This window comes from Lissotriton vulgaris, chromosome 5, assembly GCF_964263255.1.
Source record: "Lissotriton vulgaris chromosome 5, aLisVul1.2, whole genome shotgun sequence".
In the NCBI taxonomy this organism is placed as follows: Eukaryota; Metazoa; Chordata; class Amphibia; order Caudata; family Salamandridae; genus Lissotriton; species Lissotriton vulgaris.
This window is the reverse complement of record NC_141693.1, coordinates 2,010,136,211-2,010,157,937: the sequence shown is the minus strand read 5'-3', so window position 1 is coordinate 2,010,157,937 and position 21,727 is coordinate 2,010,136,211. Positions and strand designations below refer to the sequence as shown.

Genomic DNA, 21,727 nt, shown 5'->3' with positions numbered 1-21,727 from the left:
ACAACCCGGCTCCCCAGTCTTTTCGTGGAATTCGGTGGGAGATCATGGCTACCTCGTAGGCCTTGAACCATTGCTGGATATCGTCGTTCCGATAGTATTCTCGGACGACGTCTTTGGGAATGTGGACCTTGGTGTCTGTAGGGGGAGTGGAGTTCTGACTCTCGGGGACGCCGAGGTCCTTGTTTTGTCGTCGAATTTCTAGCTCTTTTAAACTGCGCTCGTGTTCGTACGCTAGTTTCTTCTCTTCCAGCTCCCTCTGGCTTTTTTTCTCTTCCCGTTCTTCCCGTAGCCGTAGGTGTTCGAGGGCTATTTTTTTTTTTTTTTTTTTTTGCTAGTTTTAGTTCTCCATCTAAGCGGAGTCGAGCCAGTTCCAACTCGTGGAGCCGGCTCCTCTCCAGTTCTCGGGCCTCCTCGGACGAGAGGCCCGCTCTTCTTTCTTCTTTGGGGGTTGCAATTGTTTCTGTGGTCTCAATGCTTTCGTTTTGGGGTGGTGGTGCTCCCGTCTCCACCCAAGACTCCAAGGCGTGCTTGAGGTCATCTTTGGTGCTCAGTCCCGTGGTAGCGATGCCCAAGTCTATGCAGAATTGTTTCAATTCCTTGTGGCTGTATTCTTCCAGCCGTTCCAACTGGAATTTTGCGGTTGTTCCAATCTCTTTCGTCGCCATTGTTGCTGTGCGTCGTGGGGCGAGTTACTCTCCGTACGATTATGCGTCGGCTCGGATCGCGCCGCTGGCCACCAATGTTAGACGGGAACCCGGAGGGTCGGCCGAGCAAGGGGGAAGAGGCCTCCTGGCGAGGGCCCTCTCCTTCAATCATACGGACGAGCAACTACCCCCCCCACAGATGGACGCCACACAAAGATAGGTTCTGTACACTTTTATCGGTATTCTTAGGCAGGTTAAACGTGACGATACAGCAGGACCAGGATACGATGATCCCTTCAATTCTAGTCTCTTGGGAAAGGGGGTAGCGGGACAGTCTCAGTACCGGTCCGGTACAGGGGTAGCTGGTGTATAGCTCTCAATCCTCGAGCTGGAGGGTTCGCAAGTAGGGGCCGCGGCAGCGCCAGCAGGCCTATGAAGATGGTTCACGAGGATGAGCCGCGCCAGCGCCAGCAGGCCTACGAAGACGGTTCACGAGGATGAGCCGCAGCAGCGCCAGCAGGCCTTCAAAGATGGTTCACGAGGATGAGCCGCGGCAGCGCCAGCAGACCTTCAAAGATAGTTCATGAAGAGGAGCCGCAGCCGCGCCAGCAGGCCTCCAAGGATGAGTTTGTCTCGGTGTCTCTCGACTCCAGGATACAACTGGATTCCTGCTCTGGAGCTACCCCAGTTATAGGTCTGGCGCCCTTTGATGTCCGGACCCTCGCACTTGGAGGTCGGGGGGTCCGGGATGAGGGAGTCCAGACACCCAGCAGGGGGGTGGAGCCAGCGTCCAGGGAGGCTGGGGGTGATCGAAACCTGGCGGAGGGGAGCCATCGACACTCCTTCTTCCATTGATTCGCCAAGTGGTCTCTTTACCCCCTGGGTGGACGGCGGTGCCTCGATGTCGGGGCTTGGCTGGGCCTGAGGCTGAGGTCGACCCGCGGCCACGCGGCCTGGTCGTGGCGGGTCCAAGATGGCGGCTGGGCCGGGGACGGTGGTTCGGGAAGGAACCCTGGCCAGCCGAGAATGTGGTGGGTATGAGCCGGGGTCCCGTCGGGGAAGAGCTGGGGGTTGACCCGGCGGCTGCAGGTGTGGTTCTTGTCCGGGGAACAGGGGTAGCAGTGATCCGAGACCCGCCATGCGGGGAGGGGCCGGGCCTGCCACGAGGCCTGTCCAACAGTGTTTCAGAGTGCTCTCTTGGGCCCTTCCTGTGTGTTCCAGAGTGCTCTCTTGGGCCCTTCCTGTGTGTTCCAGAGTGCTCTCTTGGGCCCTTCCTGTGTGTTCCAGAGTGCTCTCTTGGGCCCTTCCTGTGTGTTCCAGAGTGCTCTCTTTGCCCCTCCCTGTGTGTTCCAGAGTGCTCTCTTCGCCCCTCCCTGTGTGTTCCAGAGTGCTCTCTTTGCTCCTTCCTGTGTGTTCCAGAGTGCTCTCTTTGCCCCTTCCTGTGTGTTCCAGAGTGCTCTCTTTGCCCCTTCCTGTGTGTTCCAGAGTGCTCTTTGCCCCTTCCTGTGTGTTCCAGAGTGCTCTCTTTGCCCCTTCCTGTGTGTTCCCCAGTGCTCTCTTTGCCCCTTCCTGTGTGTTCCCCAGTGCTCTCTTTGCCCCTTCCTGTGTGGTCCACAGTGCTCTCTTCGTCCCTTCCTGTGTGGTCCACAGTGCTCTTTGCCCCTTCCTGTGTGTTCCAGAGTGCTCTCTTTGCCCCTTCCTGTGTGTTCCAGAGTGCTCTCTTGGGCCCTTCCTGTGTGTTCCAGAGAGCTCTCTTCGTCCCTTCCTGTGTGGTCCACAGTGCTCTCTTCGCCCCTTCCTGTGTGCTCCAGAGTGCTCTTTTTGCCCCTTTCTGTGTGTTCCGAAGTGCTCTCTTGGGCCCTTCCTGTGTGTTCCAGAGAGCTCTCTTCGTCCCTTCCTGTGTGGTCCACAGTGCTCTCTTTGCCCCTTCCTGTGTGTTCCAGAGGGCTCTCTTCGTCCCTTCTGTGTTCCAGAGGGCTCTCTTCGTCCCTTCCTGTGTGGTCCACAGTGCTCTATTTGCCCCTTCCTGTGTGTTCCAGAGGGCTCTCTTTGCCCCTTCCTGTGTGTTCCACAGTGCTCTCTTTGCCCCTTCCTGTGTGTTCCAGAGGGCTCTCTTCACCCCTTCCTGTGTGTTCCAGCGTGCTCTCTTTGCCCCTTCCTGTGTGTTCCAGTGTGCTCTCTTTTCCCCTTCCTGTGTGTTCCAGCGTGCTCTCTTCACCCCTTCCTGTGTGTTCCAGAGGGCTCTCTTCACCCCTTCCTGTGTGTTCCAGAGTGCTCTCTTGGGCCCTTCCTGTGTGCTCCCCAGTGCTCTCTTTGCCCCTCCCTGTGTGTTCCAGAGTTCTCTTTGCCCCTCCCTGTGTGTTCCAGAGTTCTCTCTTCGCCCCTTCCTGTGTGTTCCAGAGTGCTCTCTTTGCCCCTTCCCGTGTGTTCCCCAGTGCTCTCTTTGCCCCTCCCTGTGTGTTCCAGAGTGCTCTCTCCGCCCCTTCCTGTGTGTTCCCCAGTGCTCTCTTTGCCCCTCCCTGTGTGTTCCAGAGTTCTCTTTGCCCCTCCCTGTGTGTTCCAGAGTTCTCTCTTCGCCCCTTCCTGTGTGTTCCAGAGTGCTCTCTTTGCCCCTTCCCGTGTGTTCCCCAGTGCTCTCTTTGCCCCTCCCTGTGTGTTCCAGAGTGCTCTCTCCGCCCCTTCCTGTGTGTTCCCCAGTGCTCTCTTTGCCCCTTCCTGTGTGTTCTGTGGCACTCTTTCAGCCACTTCCTGTGTGTCTCGTAGTACTCTTCCCACTCTTTCCTGTGTGTTTCAATAACTCCTAACCCCACTGGCTCTGTGTTTCCTGGGCTCTTCTTGTGTACTCGATGGTGCTTCTCCTGCCCCCACATGTGTGTTCCCTGGTTTTCCTTCTGCCCCTTCTCCTCTTACCCCTTCATGTGCTTTTGATGGTTCTCGTTGCATCCCTTCCTATGTATTCCTTGGTTTTCTTCTTGTCTTTGTCATGTTTGGGTTGCTTCCTGCCACTTCCTGTGTGTTTAGTGCTTGTCTCTCTTCCTCTTCCTGTGTGTTCCATGATACTCTTTCAGCTGCTTGCTGGGTTTTTCATGGTTCTCCTCTTACCTCTTGTGTCTCCGTTGATTATCTTTGCCCCTTCCAGTATGTCTACTGTAACATCCTACCTTGATGCATGTGCCTGTAATTCTTTTGTGTTTTTTTCCTCCAGTATCTTCCTCTGTTTTTATTGGTTGCCATTCTGGCTGGTGCTCTGTATTTCTTGGTTTTCCCTTTGTGTCAAATTGAGTGTTTATCGTTTAGTTGTGCTCCCCTTTGCTTTTCTTTGCCTCGTCGTGTGTTTTATTGTTTTTCTCATAGTTCTTCAGATTGGTATTGTAGTTCTCCCTATGTATTGCTGGATGCTTCCAGAACCTTCTCACTCTGCACTTCTATAGGATGCTCCTGGTTTCCTTTTTGTGTCTTTTCTCTCATCCACTCCTCTTCATATCTCTTCCTAGTGGCTGGTGGTGGTGTTGCCTTCACCTCAAGGGTGCACCTGTGTTCTGAGCTCCCTGTCTAGCCGGGTCTGGTGGCTCAGTGGACTAATGCGTCCATTGCAGGGGCCTGTGTTCGACCTCATGGTCACAGGTTCAAATCCCGGCAGGTCCACTCAGCCTTTCATCCAACTGAGGTCGATAAAATGAGTACCATTGAGTTGGGTAACAATAAACATCTGTTATTCAGCGCCAAGAGACCTCTGGGTGAACGTGCGCTTTACAAATACACATGTTATGTTATGTTATGTCATGTGCTGGGATGAATCTCCCATCTGTATATCTTGCAGTCTGTTTGCACTCTGACCCCTTACCCTGTCTGGGCTCCGCTCTGTGGGCTGAGATCCCCTAGGGTGGCCTCATGGTGCTGTTTGGACCTTTGAAACCGATGGATTTAACCCAAATCTGTGACTGGGGTGAATGTTTGACAATCTTCAGCCTTCCATCCATCATCTTTTTGAGTTGCTGATTAACCTAGTGCTGGGTACCCCAACATAACCAGCAGGGTCGGATTGGGATCACAATTTGGCCCGGGCACTGACGAAAAAAGTGGCCCACAATTAAGGGTCGTGGCCCACAATTAAGGGGCGTGGCCCACAATTAAGGGGCATGGCCCACATTCAAGGGGCGTGGCCCACAATTAAGGGGCGTGGCCCACATTCAAGGGGCGTGGCCTTTCATGAAACACCATTTGGTTACACACGTCAATGTCTTTGAATATTAGATGTAAATACTTTAGGAATTTGGCAAGTATGGTAGTGCACTGTCCAGTGACCAGCTGAAAGAGGGCATCAAAGATCAGAAATTGGATTATAAATTCAAATCTGTTCCGAACAGGGGCCCAAAAATATGTTTGGCCGAGAGCCCCCAAAATCCTTCAGATGTTTGGCACAGAAATGAATTAAAGTGAGAGGATACTGTTCTTGCACAGGAGACACGGGGGAAAGGTGACAATGGCGCCATGCTGGGAGCAACTAAAAAAACAGCAAGGCCCCTTTCTGTCCCAAAATTATTCGAGCCCTTCAGGGAAGGAGCACCTAATAGGCAGCGAAGCCCCTGCTATTACTAACCTACTCAGCCCTCCCCAGACCTTCAGCTCAGGAGCACATGAACAGCAGTGAGGCCCCTGCAATTAGTAAATTAATCAGCCCTCCCCAGCCCTCCAGGCCTCAGGGCAATGTCCTGGCAGGGGAGCACAAAACACCGCTGCTGGGTCATCCATGGTAGCCAGGGGGAGGCTGAGGTGAAGATGGTGCAAGTTGCAAAGGTCACCTGGCCCTCACAGCGAGACCCATTCTTCCTCGCCCACTATTCCCTCGGCCGTTTTTCTCTGGACCCCGACCCGCCATCTTGTCCATTCCCGCGTCTTTTTACCCTTCTCCCTAATTTCCCCCTTGACGTTCCTCAAATGTTTCTTCCCTTTTCTGTTTTGCCTTTTCTCCATACCCTTGTATCCCTCCCACCCTCCCTTGGTGCTGTGACTGCATCCCCCCTCCAACCCCACTTAATGGAACTCTGCCTGAGAAAATTTACTATGTGTGTATATGTATATAGAGAACTCTAATCACTAGTATATGAAGTAGACCTTTGTACTATCTACCATTCTTATGTGACTCTTAGAGTATATCCATTCATATCCCTTCCTTAGGTATTTAGAGATAACTCTAATCACTAGTATATGCAGTAGACCTTTGTACTCTCTACCATTCCTATGAGACTCTTATAGTATATCCATTCGTATCCCTTCCCTATGTATACAGAGATAACTCTAATCACTAGTATAGGCAGTAGACCTTTGTACTCTCTTCCATTCCTATGTGACTCTTAGAGTATATCCATTTGTTTCTCTTCCTTGAGTAACTTTACTACTTGTACATTTGCAATTTTTCTTTCTGTTTGTATCTCTTCCTTGTGTGACTTTACATCTTGTACATTTGCAATTTGTTCTGCTTGTTTCCTTTATGTAACGCATGTTATCCTAAATCCTTATGTTTCGCAACTGATTCTTATGTAGAGCGCTCTGACACCTTCTGGTAAAGTTTGCGCTATATAAAATTGCATTAAATTAAAAACAAAAAAACAAAAAAAAAACCTAACACTGTTTATGTGCTGCGTGGGCCCCAGGGGGTCCGAGGTGAAAATGGCTCAGAGGCCTGAGCAACACCTAGCCCCCAGGGAGGCCGATTTTTGCAAACAATCACCCCCTCCCCAGCCACCCTCAGCCTGATTGCTTTGCTGGGCAGGGGGTGAAGGAGAGGCCGCAGCGGATAATCACTGCTCAGGGAAGCTGCATTCATTTCTCTGTCTCTGTCTCCCTGCCCTCTGTGGGCTGTTTTTTTCTTCTCCCCTTTCCTAGTCCACAGAGATCACGGAGACAGAGACAGAGAAATTAATGCAGCTTCACTGTGCGGCTGGGAAAGGGGAGAAAAAAACCGGCCCACAGAGGGCACGGAGATACCGGCCCTTCGGCCGATGCCCGAATGCCCGCATTGCCAATCCGCCACTGATAACCAGAGGCTCCCTTTTTCTGTCCCTCAGATCGAAACATGGCGTTGGACGCATCGACATCGTAGAGAACAGGTTCATCGGAATGAAGTCTCGAGGTGAGTGCAATGAGTAGGCAAGCTCTTCTTGGTCCACCGATGGAGTGTTGGATAGAGAGATGGTAGCACCGTGGGGAGCCCGAGGGCAGGGGGGCCAGGGAGACCCTTCCGAGATGCTGAAGGGTCATGTGCAAGAGGCGGTGTCTATGACCGTCAGTGTTACGGACAGACAAGAGCCCTACGGTAGCTCAAGAGTGCAAGTTGCGACTCCCTCCGCACTGGGGGCCCGATTCACAGAATGAACTTAAGACTCAATCCTAAACTTACTACTATTTTGGTATTCACAGAATGCACTTACTACTTTTGGTATTTACAGAAGTTAGGATTTTAACTTAAGTTTGTCTTAACTTCTGTGAATACCAAAAGTAGTAAGTTCATTCTGTGAATACCAAAATAGTAGTAAGTTTAGGATTGAGTCTTAAGTTCATTCTGTGAATCGGGCCCTGGGAAGCCTTCTGGTAGCTACACGCTTAATACATCTGCATAGCACAGCATAGCCATGTTTTTTTGTTACTCCTACTTTGCCTCATTAATGGAATCCCTTAGAATCACGTCACCTTTCTTCTTCTGGGAACCGTATTCTACAACCTGTTGTTTTTTCAGCCTATGTTGCTGCAGGGTTCCTATTCTGCAGAGCTCATGTTCCCCAGGGTTTGTGTCCTGCGAGCTCATGTTCTCCATTATTCATTTTACACAGAGTATGTTGTGCCCGATTCACGTGAAGTCCTTTTGCGTTCTGCAGGGCTCGTATTCTGCAGAGTTCACACTGTGCAGGGTTTTGGTCTTGCAGAGTTCACGCTGTGCATGGCTCATGTTCTGCAGAGTTCACGCTGTGCAGGGCTCATGTTCTGCAGAGTTCACGCTGAGCAGGGCTCATGTTCTGCAGAGTTCACGCTGAGCAGGGCTCATGTTCTGCAGAGTTCACGCTGAGCAGGGCTCATGTTCTGCAGAGTTCACGCTGTGCAGGGCTCATGTTCTGCAGAGTTCACGCTGAGCAGGGCTCATGTTCTGCAGAGTTCACGCTGAGCAGGGCTCATGTTCTGCAGAGTTCACGCTGAGCAGGGCTCATGTTCTGCAGAGTTCACGCTGAGCAGGGCTCATGTTCTGCAGAGTTCACGCTGAGCAGGGCTCATGTTCTGCAGAGTTCACGCTGAGCAGGGCTCATGTTCTGCAGAGTTCACGCTGTGCAGGGCTCATGTTCTGCAGAGTTCACGCTGTGCAGGGCTCATGTTCTGCAGAGTTCACGCTGAGCAGGGCTCATGTTCTGCAGAGTTCACGCTGAGCAGGGTTTGGGTCTTGCAGAGTTCACGCTGTGCAGGGCTCATGTTCTGCAGAGTTCACGCTGTGCAGGGCTCATGTTCTGCAGAGTTCACGCTGTGCAGGGTTTGGGTCTTGCAGAGTTCATGCTGTGCAGGGCTCATGTTCTGCAGAGTTCACGCTGAGCAGGGCTCATGTTCTGCAGAGTTCACGCTGAGCAGGGCTCATGTTCTGCAGAGTTCACGCTGAGCAGGGCTCATGTTCTGCAGAGTTCACGCTGAGCAGGGCTCATGTTCTGCAGAGTTCACGCTGAGCAGGGCTCATGTTCTGCAGAGTTCACGCTGAGCAGGGCTCATGTTCTGCAGAGTTCACGCTGTGCAGGGCTCATGTTCTGCAGAGTTCACGCTGTGCAGGGCTCATGTTCTGCAGAGTTCACGCTGTGCAGGGCTCATGTTCTGCAGAGTTCACGCTGTGCAGGGTTTGGGTCTTGCAGAGTTCACGCTGTGCAGGGCTTATGTTCTGCAGAGTTCATGCTGTGCAGGGCTCATGTTCTGCAGAGTTCACGCTGTGCAGGGCTCATGTTCTGCAGAGTTCACGCTGAGCAGGGCTCATGTTCTGCAGAGTTCACGCTGTGCAGGGCTCATGTTCTGCAGAGTTCATGCTGTGCAGGGTTCATGTTCTGCAGAGTTCATGCTGTGCAGGGTTTGGGTCTTGCAGAGTTCATGCTGAGCAGGGCTCATGTTCTGCAGAGTTCACGCTGTGCAGGGCTCATGTTCTGCAGAGTTCACGCTGTGCAGGGCTCATGTTCATGCTGTGCAGGGTTTGGGTCTTGCAGAGTTCATGCTGAGCAGGGCTCGTGTTCTGCAGAGTTCACGCTGTGCAGGGCTCATGTTCTGCAGAGTTCACGCTGTGCAGGGCTCATGTTCTGCAGAGTTCATGCTGTGCAGGGTTTGGGTCTTGCAGAGTTCATGCTGTGCAGGGTTTGGGTCTTGCAGAGTTCATGCTGTGCAGGGCTCATGTTCTGCAGAGTTCACGCTGTGCAGGGCTCATGTTCTGCAGAGTTCACGCTGTGCAGGGCTCATGTTCTGCAGAGTTCACGCTGTGCAGGGCTCATGTTCTGCAGAGTTCACGCTGTGCAGGGCTCATGTTCTGCAGAGTTCATGCTGTGCATGGCTCATGTTCTACAGAGTTCACGCTGTGCAGGGCTCATGTTCTGCTGAGCTCATGCTGTGCAGGGCTCATGTTCTGCAGAGTTCACGCTGTGCAAGGCTTATGTTCTGCAGAGCTCATGCACTGCAGGGCTCATGTTCTGCAGAGTTCAGGCTGTGCAGGGCTCATGTTCTGCAGAGCTCATGCTGTGCAGGGCTCATGTTCTGCAGAGTTCACGCTGTGCAGGGCTCATGTTCTGCAGAGTTCACGCTGTGCAGGGCTCATGTTCTTCAGAGCTCATGTTCTGCAGAGCTCATGCTGTGCAGGGCTCATGTTCTGCAGGGCTCATGTTCTGCAGAGCTCATGCTGTGCAGGGCTCATGTTCTGCAGAGCTCATGTTCTGCAGAGTTCATGCTGTGCAGGGTTTGGGTCTTGCAGAGTTCACGCTATGCAGGGCTCATGTTCTGCAGAGCTCACGCTATGCAGGGCTCATGTTCTGCAGAGTTCACGCTATGCAGGGCTCGTGTTCTGCAGAGCTCATGCTTGCAGAGTTCGTATTCCTCATAGTCCTCAGGGCTCATCCTGTACTACATTCAGGTTATACAGACCCTGTTTTCACTGCGTTCGTGTTCTACAGGGTTTGGGATCTACACAGCTAAAGTCGCTTAATGAGGCAGCCATTGTGCAGCCCTTCAAAAGCTAAAGGCCATAATGAACTCCTAGAACACCCTGACCAAGAGTGGAAGCTGAGGACCAGGCAGAGGAGAACAACACCCTATAGAGGAGCCTATAGAAGCTTCCCAGGATGGTGGCAGTCAGCTAATGTATGTTCTCCATAGATACACGGAGGAGGCAGTCTTGCACCTGCTCTCTGGATGTGATGTGTGCATGAGAGGAAACTGTTTTAGAAGGTGACACAACAACATGGCTATACCTACCCCTAGAAATAATGTAACCCTTCGAATGTGGCTGCAGACTGGCTTTAGGACCACGATGATGAAGATGATGGAGAAGACCTGTATCGCAAGGAGTGTCCCAGCGCCCAGCTCAGGTTAATGCAAGGTCCTGACGTCTTCATTCTACACAAAAAGCCTCAATGGAAGGCGCTGCCTGAGAGCGCCTCATGGTATGCTCACTCTGAGCCCGGTGGAGTTGTCAAGTTGAACCTCTAACTGCCTGGTGGTGGTCAGTGCAATGCACTGGATATAGGCTCCTCGCTGAGTGAGTCTCGGCTTGTCATCGGTGCAACCAGCCTGACGGAAGCAGCGGCAGTGCGGTGGTGGTGCCAATTGTGCTCAGTGCTCAAAGTCAAAAAGTAACTTTATTTCGATTGAATTTACAATCATAAAAAGTACATTTAAAAACAAATATTTACAACAGTTTATAAAAAAATTACCATTTGCTCATTAATTACAAAAGGAAGCGAAACACTATTACTCGAAACATTGAGAGATCGTTCAAATTCGACTAAACATTGACACTCTATACACAAATATATTAACATAGTAGTCATTTGCTCGGAAAAGAAGTCTTAAGGGGCAGTGGCCAGTATTTGGGAATGAATTTTCAAACAGGCTTTGAGGTAGCAGGCTACAGTTTTGGCGACATACGGAGTGTCTAAGTGTTGAAGTGCAAAAAGAGCCGGTCTGCATCTTCTCAATCCTAACTGCCGGAGAAGTGGGACCAGCCAACGTTTACGCGGGGTCTCGTAAAAACTGCAGAAGAAGGTTACATGCAGGGTTGACTGGCGAGTGTGACCATCACATGGACAGTTAGCTAGTTCGCATGACCAAACAGAGGGCACAGGCAGTGAGACAAGACGATAAAATACATCAAACCGAAATCTGGTTAGAACATATCTCTCGTAATTGGACAGAAAAAACGACAAATAAGGTTGAATGCCATGGGAGGATTGAATCATGGTTAAATGAACATTTGACTTTTTACCAAGTTCTGAGCACAAACGTAAATCGCTTAGATGGGCGACACATAGTTTTTTCAAAGTTTTTCTTGGTATAGCCAATAGGGATACAGGGTCAGTGAAATATGCAGGGCAATTCAAATCGTTCAAAAATTTAAAAACATATAACAGCCAGGGAATCTTTTTCCAATAGGTCAGTGTAAGACAGTCAGATATTAGTGACCTAGTAAAATGACATAGCTCCTGGGTCCATATGTGATGCCAAAGGAGAATCGGCTGGTATCTAATGATGTCAGTTAGATACTCCCAGCCGAGCTCCATATGGGTGCCGTAAGTAGGAGCACTTCGGGGAAGGGCTAATATGTATTTCAGAAAATCATTTTCAGTAGTTTGAAGCTCATCTGCGGGTGTATAGCCCCATACACCAGCCCCGTAAGTGGCCACGCTCATGCATTTAGCTTGGTAGATCTTCAAAATTACAGCAGGGGCGGGCTTGCCCAGTTTCCTTGAAAATGAAGTCAACGCCGATGTTGTGCGTTGAAACTGCAATTTCTTGCTGGAAATGGCAGGTTTCCAGGACAGATGTTTATCAATGAGAATCCCTAGATATGGGTAGGTGTTAGCAGTTTCTAACCTGGTCTTCCCAATAAAAGGAGATTTACATTTTTGGGCTTTCTTGCCAATATTCATGACAAAAGTCTTGGACTTATTAACTTTAAGTCCAAGAGAAAGCATGAATTGGCAGTATTTGTCTAGTTGAATCTGGAGTTGGTTGGGTGTCCTTGCTAAAATGACAGAATCGTCTGCATATAGTAGTGCAGGGATTGGGCGGGTGTTTATGCAGGGGAGATCTTTACTACCAGCTAGCATCGCTTGCTCCAGCCCATTAGTATAGATGTTAAATAGGAATGGAGCAAGGACGCACCCCTGCCTAACGCCTTTTACAATGTCAAAAGATTCTGAAAGCTCCCCTTTGATGCCATATCTCACACAAGCTTTTGCGTCCGAGTATAACTCTCGGAGGAAATTCAGCAGTGCAGGATCTATGCCCAGGTTACTCAAGATCGCCCACAGCTTGGAATGAATTACGCAGTCGAATGCGGAACTCAAGTCCACATAGACTAGGTAAAGATTACCGCCTTTGGCCCAGGCGTATTTACCCATAAGCAGAGTCAGGTTTAGGGCCTGTTCCACAGTGCCCAATCCCTCCTGGAAACCAAACTGTAAGTCGGTTAAGATCTTATTCTCTGAGGCCCAGTCCCGTAGACGGTCCAGAATTAGTCTACCGGCGACCTTGCCCAGAGAATCCAAGAGGGAGATGGGCCTGTAGCAGGCTGGATTGTCACGGTCACCCTTTTTAAATATGGGTAGAAGCACAGAAGTGGACCAAGAATCAATTAGGCCGACCTGTGTCACTGCGGACATGACCTGCGTAACAATTGGGGACCATAGGTCTATATTGCTCACAAAGATGTCTAAGGGGACCCCATCCGGACCGGGCGCTTTACCGGTCTTCGAGGAGGTCAGTGCAGCGATTACCCCCGCTAGATCGAAGTGGAGGTCAATAGGATAGATATTGTTACTGGTGACAGCTGCCACCTCTAGTCTAGGGGCCTCGGTTATCAAGGTGGGGTCCCCAAAGATCTGTGAGTAGTGTGCTACCAATTTTTCAGCGGGTACTGCCACATCAAGATGCCATACAGCAGTTGCATCAGCTAGAAAAGGGGCCTTAACTGTTCTCCAAAACAGGGTACAGTCCTTGCTTAGTGTGCTCTGATGTAGTTGGGCCCAGAGATTATTTTTTATTTCCCGTTTACGGGATTTTTGTGCCATCTTATAGTTTTTTCTTAGAGAGGCAATTAGGGGCAGGTCCCTGACTTGATTGGATAGAGCGTTTTTTAGTGCACACTGGGCTTTACGACAGTGGGAATCAAACCACCCTATGGAATCCTTATCGTGAGTCTTATGTTGACGAGTAAGCTCTTGTCGGATAGCTTCTAGGATTTTAACAAAGCTAGATAGGATCAACTGAGGGGATGATGACTTCTCCAAGCAATGATAGATTAAGGGAAGGGTTTTTTGGATAATCTTGCTAGTGGCCTCTGAGGGATTGATCTTCGACCATTTGACAGTATAGCCATTAATTTTACTCATCTCCAGGGAATGCTGCGTTAGAAGACTAGTTTTCGAACAGGCTGAGGATGGGGTATTTAGTACTATAGTAATGCTGTTGGAGTAGTGGTCGCTTGAAGGATCGGTACCAGTTATAAAATGTTTCAATCGATTGTTTAGAGATTGGGAACATAAAATAAAATCGATAATTGTGGAAAAACCTCTACCGTGAAAAGTCGTCTTAAACTCCACAGCAGGACTCACTAGATGGTTCGCGAATTCAAGTTCTAAAGCAAAAATACAGTTGCTTAAAGCGTCACCTACACTACTATGGGCAAAGTGGGCCAGGGGGACATCATGCTCGTCTTTGGAGCCCACAAATACCTTTGTTATAGTTGTTACACAAATAAACATTGAAATCCCCACCCCACACAACATGGCATTGTAGCTGCTGGTTCTTAGCTTTCTGGTCCTGCAAATATAAAGTGATTTCCAACAAAGATTTTACACAGTCGCCAGGCGTGGAATTATTATACATATTAATGAAATAATAACAAGAACTATTGTCTGGAACTAATTTGAGGATTTGAAAGATTGGAGAAACTAGCGGGACTTCCGTGGTCGTGAATGGAATTAAGTTGGAAATGTAAATGGCTAAGCCACCCTTGGGTCTTCCATGAGCGGACGGTGTGTCCGGAAGATGAAATGTTTTGAAGCCCTGGATTTGAATAGGGTCAATTGCCCAGGTTTCCTGAAGGCAGATTAGCTTATAATTATTGGTCACTTCTAGCCAGGACTGGAGGTGGATTTTGGGTCTAAGGCCAGCTACGTTCCAGTATATGACTGGAAGATCCTGGGTTGATGACAAAATAGGGTTTGAAAACTGTGGTTCGTCAGAGGAATGTGGGGGTTGGGACAGGGACTGAGTGGTTGGGACGGAAAGGGAGGAGGTACGTTTTGGATCACTGAGTTGAGGAATAATAAGATGTTGGCTCAGAGGTGAGTCAACTGGGGTAGCTGACAAGGTGTGACACGGATCCTGGTGAATAGAAGGTGACAGCTGTTGGGTCAAGGATTGCTGGGGAGTACAAGACTCAGGATGGATACCAGACAGGGATGGCAAAATAGAGCCAACCGTCCGAGTGCTCTTACAGATGTGTTTGGGGTTAGGCGGAACATTGTTGGGGCCCTTATCTAAGGTGGGTAGAGTTGGTGGTCAGTCCACCAAATCCAAACAATCATATCTATTTGATAATGGTGGGCCTCTCCAATTGTTAAAGTGGCCTGGTGGTGGATTGCTAAAACCATAACCTGACCACTGGTCTCGATCTCTAATCCCACCCCAGTTCCCTACCCTTGTCCAGGACCACGGAGGACCAGCATTACGTGTGCTCAGTGCTCACTATTGTTCTCTGTTGTGAGTAAGGCTTTGTTAGACTTTGGATTGCTTTTGACTGGGTCTGAGCCCTGGTCGAGCAGCAACCAGCATCCTAGTCCGGGTAAGAGGCAGGCAAACTCTAAAGGAACCTGTGCTCACCCTCTGGTAGCTTGGCACTGAGCAGGCAGGCTTAACTTTAGAGGCTGTGTATTTGTGCAACACTTTATATAGTAACATACTGAAAACACCAGACAAAATGACTCCACACCAGGTTAGAAAAATAACTCTGATTTGAATAAATAAAACAAGACCAAAATGAAAAAAAAAAAAAATTAGCCAATTAGTAGAAATGTAACTATTGAATCTCAAAGGGTTTAAGTAAAATAGCTCCAAGAAGCAAAAGCTCTATTGGGGATATCTAGTCACGCCGGACCGGAACAAAGTCACAAGCTCAGGCCAACCGAAATGGAGCACAGACCAGCTATAGTGACCCAGTTAGTCCCACAGAACAAAGTATGTTAAATCCTGGTTGCGGAGCGCTGCATGAATCCGTGTTGAAGATTTGTTGAGCATCAGAGGCAATGCGTTGGTTCTGAGATGCAAAGAGACTGCGGTGTAAGGTCCTGATGCCTCGATGTCAAGGATCCTGTCGACGAGGCTTGTGAAGTGGAGTACGGTGCCGAGGATGTGAGTTGCAGAAGATGCTATTCGTCGATTCCACGGAGCAGTGAAGCTGCGATGCAGAATTTCAGGATAGTCATGAGGCTGCCGTTGAGGAGGAAAGCGAAAGTCTTGCGCCTGTTAAAGCATTGCGGAGCGGCGGTTCTGAAGGCGATATGTCAGTCCCAAGATGTGGGAGGCAGTGGTGACGCAAGTCTCTTGCTACTGGTCCAATCCACGCAGCAGTGGTTCTGCTCAGGGATCCGTGACTCAGCTGAAGAGATGTGTCGGTTCTGGTTGTGGATGCGTCAGTTCTACTGGCAAGTACATTAGGCCCACTTCCTAGTGCCCAGGACTGGGGTGGCACCACTTGGCAGGGTAGACTCACAGATGGCGGAGTCCCGGTGCAGGGGTTGGAAGCCTGTTATGTCCCTGAGGTCTCTGATCAGGAGGCCAGCCATCTAGCTCTTGGTGTCACTCTGGGTTCTGCAGTCAAGTGATGCAGGTCCAGTCCTTCTCAACCAGGCAGGAGGGCAGCAGCTCAGCACAGCAAGGCAGAGTGACAGTCCTTCAGCCGCACAGCAGTCCTTCTTCCTGGCAGAGTGTCCACAGGTCCAAACGTGTACTGAAGCGGTGGTGTCTGAAGACCAGTATGGATATCCAGTTGTACCTTTGATGTGGGGAAGACTTAAAAGACAGGCCTTTGAAGTGCATAGATGTCCTCCTTCCTGCACCGACTCTAGTCTCAATATCGGGGGCATGCTTCATTTGTGTGTGGTCATGACACAACCTATTTAGATATAAGTGAGGCTGTGCCCAGCTCCTCCCTCCCATACTGCCAGGATGGCCCATCAAGTCACACCTAAATTCATACAGTGTGTGGCTGTCTATAAGGAATACACAAAGCAACTAACAACTACACTCAGTCATGTGATTAGAGACAGGCTACAGGCACTAAATGGCTTAAGTAAGAAAATGACATATTTCTAAAAGGGGCATTTTCAGGATTGTAATTTAAAATTTGACTTCACCATGAGGTCGGATTTTAATTTAGAATTCCTTAGACGCCAAACCTGAATAGGTTATATCTTCCCATTTTGAAATTACACGTAAAAAATGTAATACGGTAATCCCAATGATATCCTATGGAAGATCTAAGCCTTGCTGTAGTAAAAAACAAATTTAAGGGGTTTTCACTACTAGGACACATGAAACGTAAAAGTACTTGTCCTGACTTTTAAATATATTGTACCTTGCCCTCTTGGTTGTCGAACGCCTACCTTAGATGTGACTTATTTGTATACAAAAGGAAGGTTCGGACCTGGCAGAAGGTTTATTTTGCGAAGTCTACATGGCAGTGTAAACTGCACACACAGGCTGTGTAATGGCAGGCCTGAGACAAGGTTATACGACTATTTACGTGGGTGGCAAAAGCAGTGCTGCAGGCCCACTAGTGGCATTTAATGTACAGGCCCTGGGCACATGTAGTGCATTTTATTAGGAACTTATAAGTAAATTAATTATGCCAATTGGGGATGAACCACTATTACCATGTTTAAGGGAGAGAGCCCATGCACTTTAGCACTGGTTAGCAGTGGTATAGTGCACAGAGACCTAAGGCCAGCAAAAACAAGGTCAGAAAAGAAGAGGAGAAAAGCAAAATGTTGGGGTGAAGCACCCTAAGGCTGCCAGTTCTGACAGGTTCCCTGTGCAGACTAAGTGTGCTGGCAGCACAGTGTGCATTCTGCCAGTATCACACAGCACGCACTCAGAGGCGCAACTAAAGACAATTTCCGGGGGGGAGGCTAAGAAAAAATTTCGGGGGGGGAGGCTGAAACTTTAAGCAATAGGCAGAGTGAAGCTGCAGGGGCTCTTAGAAGGGGTGAAACAACAACAATGCCTCATTAACATACAAATGGTCTTTTAAAGACTTGTGAAGTGCTCGGGTGCGGCTGTGTGTGCGCCCCGGAAGCTGTCTCATCCTGGGCTGCCATACACGACGGGGGGGGGTGCTGAAGCCCTTTGAGTCCATTGGGTGTTGCGTTCCTGCTCGCACTGCTCATGCAGCTGTGCCCACATCGCGGTTTGTGTCGCATAGCTCTAATGGTGTCAGGAGGTGCTATAAATGTGTGACTAAAGCATCTTGTCCAGTGATGCGGAACACCACGCTGAAATGCGTTAGTCTAACCCCTGATGCGTGGTACTTGGCAGTGCTGACTGAGCTCTAGTCCTACCTTGTTGTGTGTTTCACAGGGGGCTCACTCACATGAAAATCAGCAGCCAATGTGCCCCTTCCTGCTTACAATATGGTGGCCCTCTGTGCGCATGTGCAGCTGGCCGGTGGCACCGCGCACGTGCGTCTCTACGTCACGCCCCTGGTGCCCCTACACCCCTTGCGTGATAACTGCGGCCCCGGGGACAATAGGCGCTAAGAGCGCATTGTTCCCTCCAAGTGCCAGGAATGAAATGCAAGCGCAGGGGGCGAGGGGGCGGGGGGCGGGGGGCAGAGAGCCGCTGCTGGAAGACTTTCTGCATATTGTGTCCTTTCACACCCTCATTATCAAATTATCGTTTTTGCTCTGAGGGAGGGCTAATTAAGTGAAGTAAATTAAAGCTCAGGGGAAGGAGGGGGGGGCGAGGTGAACACATCAAGGCTCGGCGCGCGCCTTAAGAACAAAGCCATTCTTTGCGGCTCCTCTCTCTTCTGTTTAACCCTTTGCAGGGAGGTGGAAAGGAATAATACATTGTCAGAGCTCCTTTAATGTTCAAGGCTGCCTCTTGTCTTCTCTTGTTCTGGGGATGTGCAGAAGAGCTGGCAAACCTTACACCATGGGGTGGGTGGGCATGGCCCCCATCCGCTCCTTTCTGGTAATGGGGCCTTGTGAGGGATTCCTCGACACCCCGCTTGCTTCACCAACAAGACATACACATTTGCACCCACCCCGGCCATGCGTACCATTTCAGTCGCCCTACAAGTAATCGTACGCTACACCCTAGAGGTGCCTCCCACTACACCCTTCCTGGACATAAACTTAATATAAGTGTCCAGTGGAGAGGTGTGGTGCAGCGGCCAGGGCAGCTGACTTTGGAGCACAGGGTTCACGGTTCGATCCCGGCTCCAGCGCCAGCTCAGCTCAGCACCATGTGACTCTGGGCAATAGCTCACTTAATTTCCACGACAGTCCCCCAGCTCCTTGAGACCTGAAAGGGTGAGTAGTTGCGCTTTACAAATGCGGATTTAACATTTTTTTTTTTAAATGGACACGCGCCAGACGGACAGCGCATGACTATGCACTTTGGATATATCACCTGCTGTCAGATGCAAGTCCGAATGTACATAACTGTATAATATATATGTCGGAAAACGAGGCCACATCTGTGAGGCCTGCACAAATAACATGACACATTTGTCCTTCACTGGGAACCAAACACACTAGGGCAGCGCCTGACTCTCAGAGGGTAGCGTTGCAGAGCAGTCTGAGGTTTACTCAAGGGAGGTGGTGTGGGCTAGTAATCGCCATTTGCAGGTGCGCAAAAATAACATTCAATAATTGATTGTCCAGTCTGTACTTTGGTGTATAGTGTTGAGTGGTGTGTGTGTTTAATAAATGTACTCTTACTTTTATAAAGCAATTTACAAATATACATAAGCTGTTGGAATTACTTTGTGACATTGCATAACATCTCCCCCCACTCCTGCAGAGGGTGGGGTCTAGTACCACCACTCCCACATATGCACATCATCTTGCCCCCAATGCAGTGAATTGGTCTTAACCTGGAGCGAGGGCCCTGCGCACTGGCACCATCCCAGCGACGACCCCCGCCCTAATAACCTCAACAAGCATTAAACAGGCTACACCTGCCTTGGTGCCTCATGACCCTGACTGAGCATCTCCTACTGACCATAAAGTATGCACCTCTACATCTTAAGGGCTTATAGTCTGGGGTCTTCACCTAAGCGCAGCAGCAAGAATACATGTTTACGCACACTTTAGAATGACAGTACTCCGCACCTTTGGATATCATTAAAAGTGCATTGCAATTACAGCCCCTAAAGGCATCACAGATGATCACAGGATTAAGTTGTAGATACTGTCAGACACCCCAGCAAGAGTGTATAGCCCCTTGTATCTACTTTGCTTATGACATCCCCTTGCACCAGCGCTTCACTTTAAACAGGTGAGATTCAGTCCCTCTACGAGATATGACCATTATTAACTCCAGGGGATGCCCTTCTGCAGACCTCCCAACCTTGCACTTCACTCCTTGATGCAATAACCAAAACACCATCAGCGGAAGAACAAATGTTCCAGCCCAGAAGGTGTTAACTGCAAGTTGAGCCCTGGAGGGGTTGATTCCTTTGAACCCCCAAGACACTTGGGGTGGTACTTTGCTCTTCGTGCTGGGGGAGACTGTGCTTCTCCAGCAGCTCCCCCAGCACCTTTGCACATGCAGAGTGGTGACCCCGTTCTTCTGGGGCCACCGCAAGCCGTGAAAACGCTGTGTGGCCCTTGCAGGCCGGTCCTGGCCTGCAAGGCATTATGGGTGTTGCCGCATATTAGATGAGCGGCTCTCCCGCTGAACTTCTTCTTCGGGGGGGGGGGCGACGGTGCCTCCCGCCCCCTCACACGGGACCCAGAGTTAGGCTCCCGGGCCCCTCCTCCAGCACCTCTTCGTGGGGAGTGTGCCGGCGCACATCCGACTCTGAGTGGGCTCCTGGCACCCCGTGTGGGCATCTTCACCAGATGCGCGACGGCGCACCCCGGCTTGACTTTCTTTTCCCCGGGACCTGACCCACCCCGGGAGCATCTCTGAGACCGGTGGCTGAGCCCCACACGCTTCGTCGTCGGTCTTCTTAGGGGTCAAAGGTCATCTACCTTCCGGGGGCCATATCTCAGCCCCTGGGGGTCCGATCTGCCCCATTTTCACGTTTTCTCACTCCTGGTGGTGTCCCCCAGCCACCGGGAGCACCCTCCTTCACTTTCCAGGTCTCCAAGAGGGTGCATTCTGCAGGGAGCGGTCTTCTCTGGCTCCCTGCGCCAGCCTTTCACCTGGCTTTCCTCCTGCGCCTCTCTTCTCCTTGCGTAGAAGCCACTGCTTCCGCACACCGGTCCTGGGATCTTTTTCTGGCGCTGTTAGGGCCCTGGGGGGCAGTCAGGGGGTACCTCCTTCCAACTGCCCATTGCCAGGCTCCAGCACCTTTCGCCTCCGCAGACCACACCCCAGAGAGAGCTTCTCTTCCTGTGCAAGTACTTTTTAAAAGTTGAGTAGGGGGCTGGCAGGAAGCCTCTGTGTGTCTTATCAAACAGTGACACATCACTTCCCTGCCCCTGCTCCCTCCTTCTTGTCCAGCCCCTCGGTTTGTTCAAAAATGGCGTTGTCCAGTGTCTCTTGCCACATGGCCTCTGAAACCCATCTCCTTCCCCCCATACTGCCTTCCCTCCTGGGTGCAGCCTGGTGCCTGGCACCCAACGACAGCAGTTGATGGATTGGCTTGTAGCTCCACCTATCTTTTCTCCATGGAGGGAAGATCTTCACTCTGGGAAGAAAAGTAATTCATCTAACCTGCCAGGGCCAGACCCCAGCCAGGGACTCAGAAATTTGACATTTCTGGATGACCCAGAAGCAGTACAAATATGACTTTGGACTCAGCAGAATCTCCTTTTCACATCCGCTACACTGGACTGTAGTGCGTGTCTGGAATCTGTAGGCTTTGTGGAAGTCATTGTAGCCCCATAGGGAAATACTGAAGTCAAAACACACTGACTTTCCCTGGCATGTTCCTTTCCAGTGTATAAAGCCTATTCCATGTCATCACCCAATTCTGCATAAGTCGGTCACGCTATTCACTCTGTAGCTGCTCCTGCACTGCGCACGCTAGGAATCTCCCTTGCGCAGCCCCTACACATGTGCACACGCATGTACACCCGTGTCTGCATGTACCCAGCACAGTGTCCCATACTCCAGCTGCTGGGTGGCGGCCTAGTCAAGCCAAGGTACACCAGCAAAACCTTCATGCAGTCTCCTTCATTATGGGTTCACTGTGGGTGAGTCCCAGATTATGAGGCTCCCCCGCAGTAAAAGCTCAACAATTAGGTGCTCAAAAAGCAAAAACATCTGGTCGGCCCCTAGTGTTAGAACCACCTTCTAACAATATATATACTACTTGTGGGACAGTGAGCGGCCAGCCAGCAGTACAACCGACGCGCCTGCATCTAGAGGAAATGACAATTTGTTGATAACGTATACCACTGTATTCTATACATGGTGCACACCCTAGATGCAATGCATTCCTGTCCCTGTGCACCTATTGATACTATGTTTCACTTACATTGTAATTATTAATCAACACAATGTGTCCCTGCCCTTGTATAACTTCCGTTGCAACTACGCACCATACTCGTTCAATTGTATAAAGCGCTTCGAAGTCCTAATGGAGGAGTGTGCATATGCAAACTACAAACAAAGAAATA

At 50.2% G+C, this 21,727-nt stretch overlaps 1 protein-coding gene across 2 annotated transcripts in view; it reads left to right on the top strand.

The window, feature by feature from the left end:
• ASS1 (argininosuccinate synthase 1) overlaps positions 1 to 21,727 on the top strand; it is a 286,380-nt gene that overhangs the window by 188,620 nt on the left and 76,033 nt on the right. For both annotated transcript variants that reach the window (XM_086924816.1, XM_086924817.1), the window contains exon 12: positions 6,713 to 6,777. In XM_086924816.1, the coding sequence (XP_086780942.1) occupies positions 6,713 to 6,777 (65 nt within the window). The remainder of the gene's footprint in view (positions 1 to 6,712; positions 6,778 to 21,727) is intronic.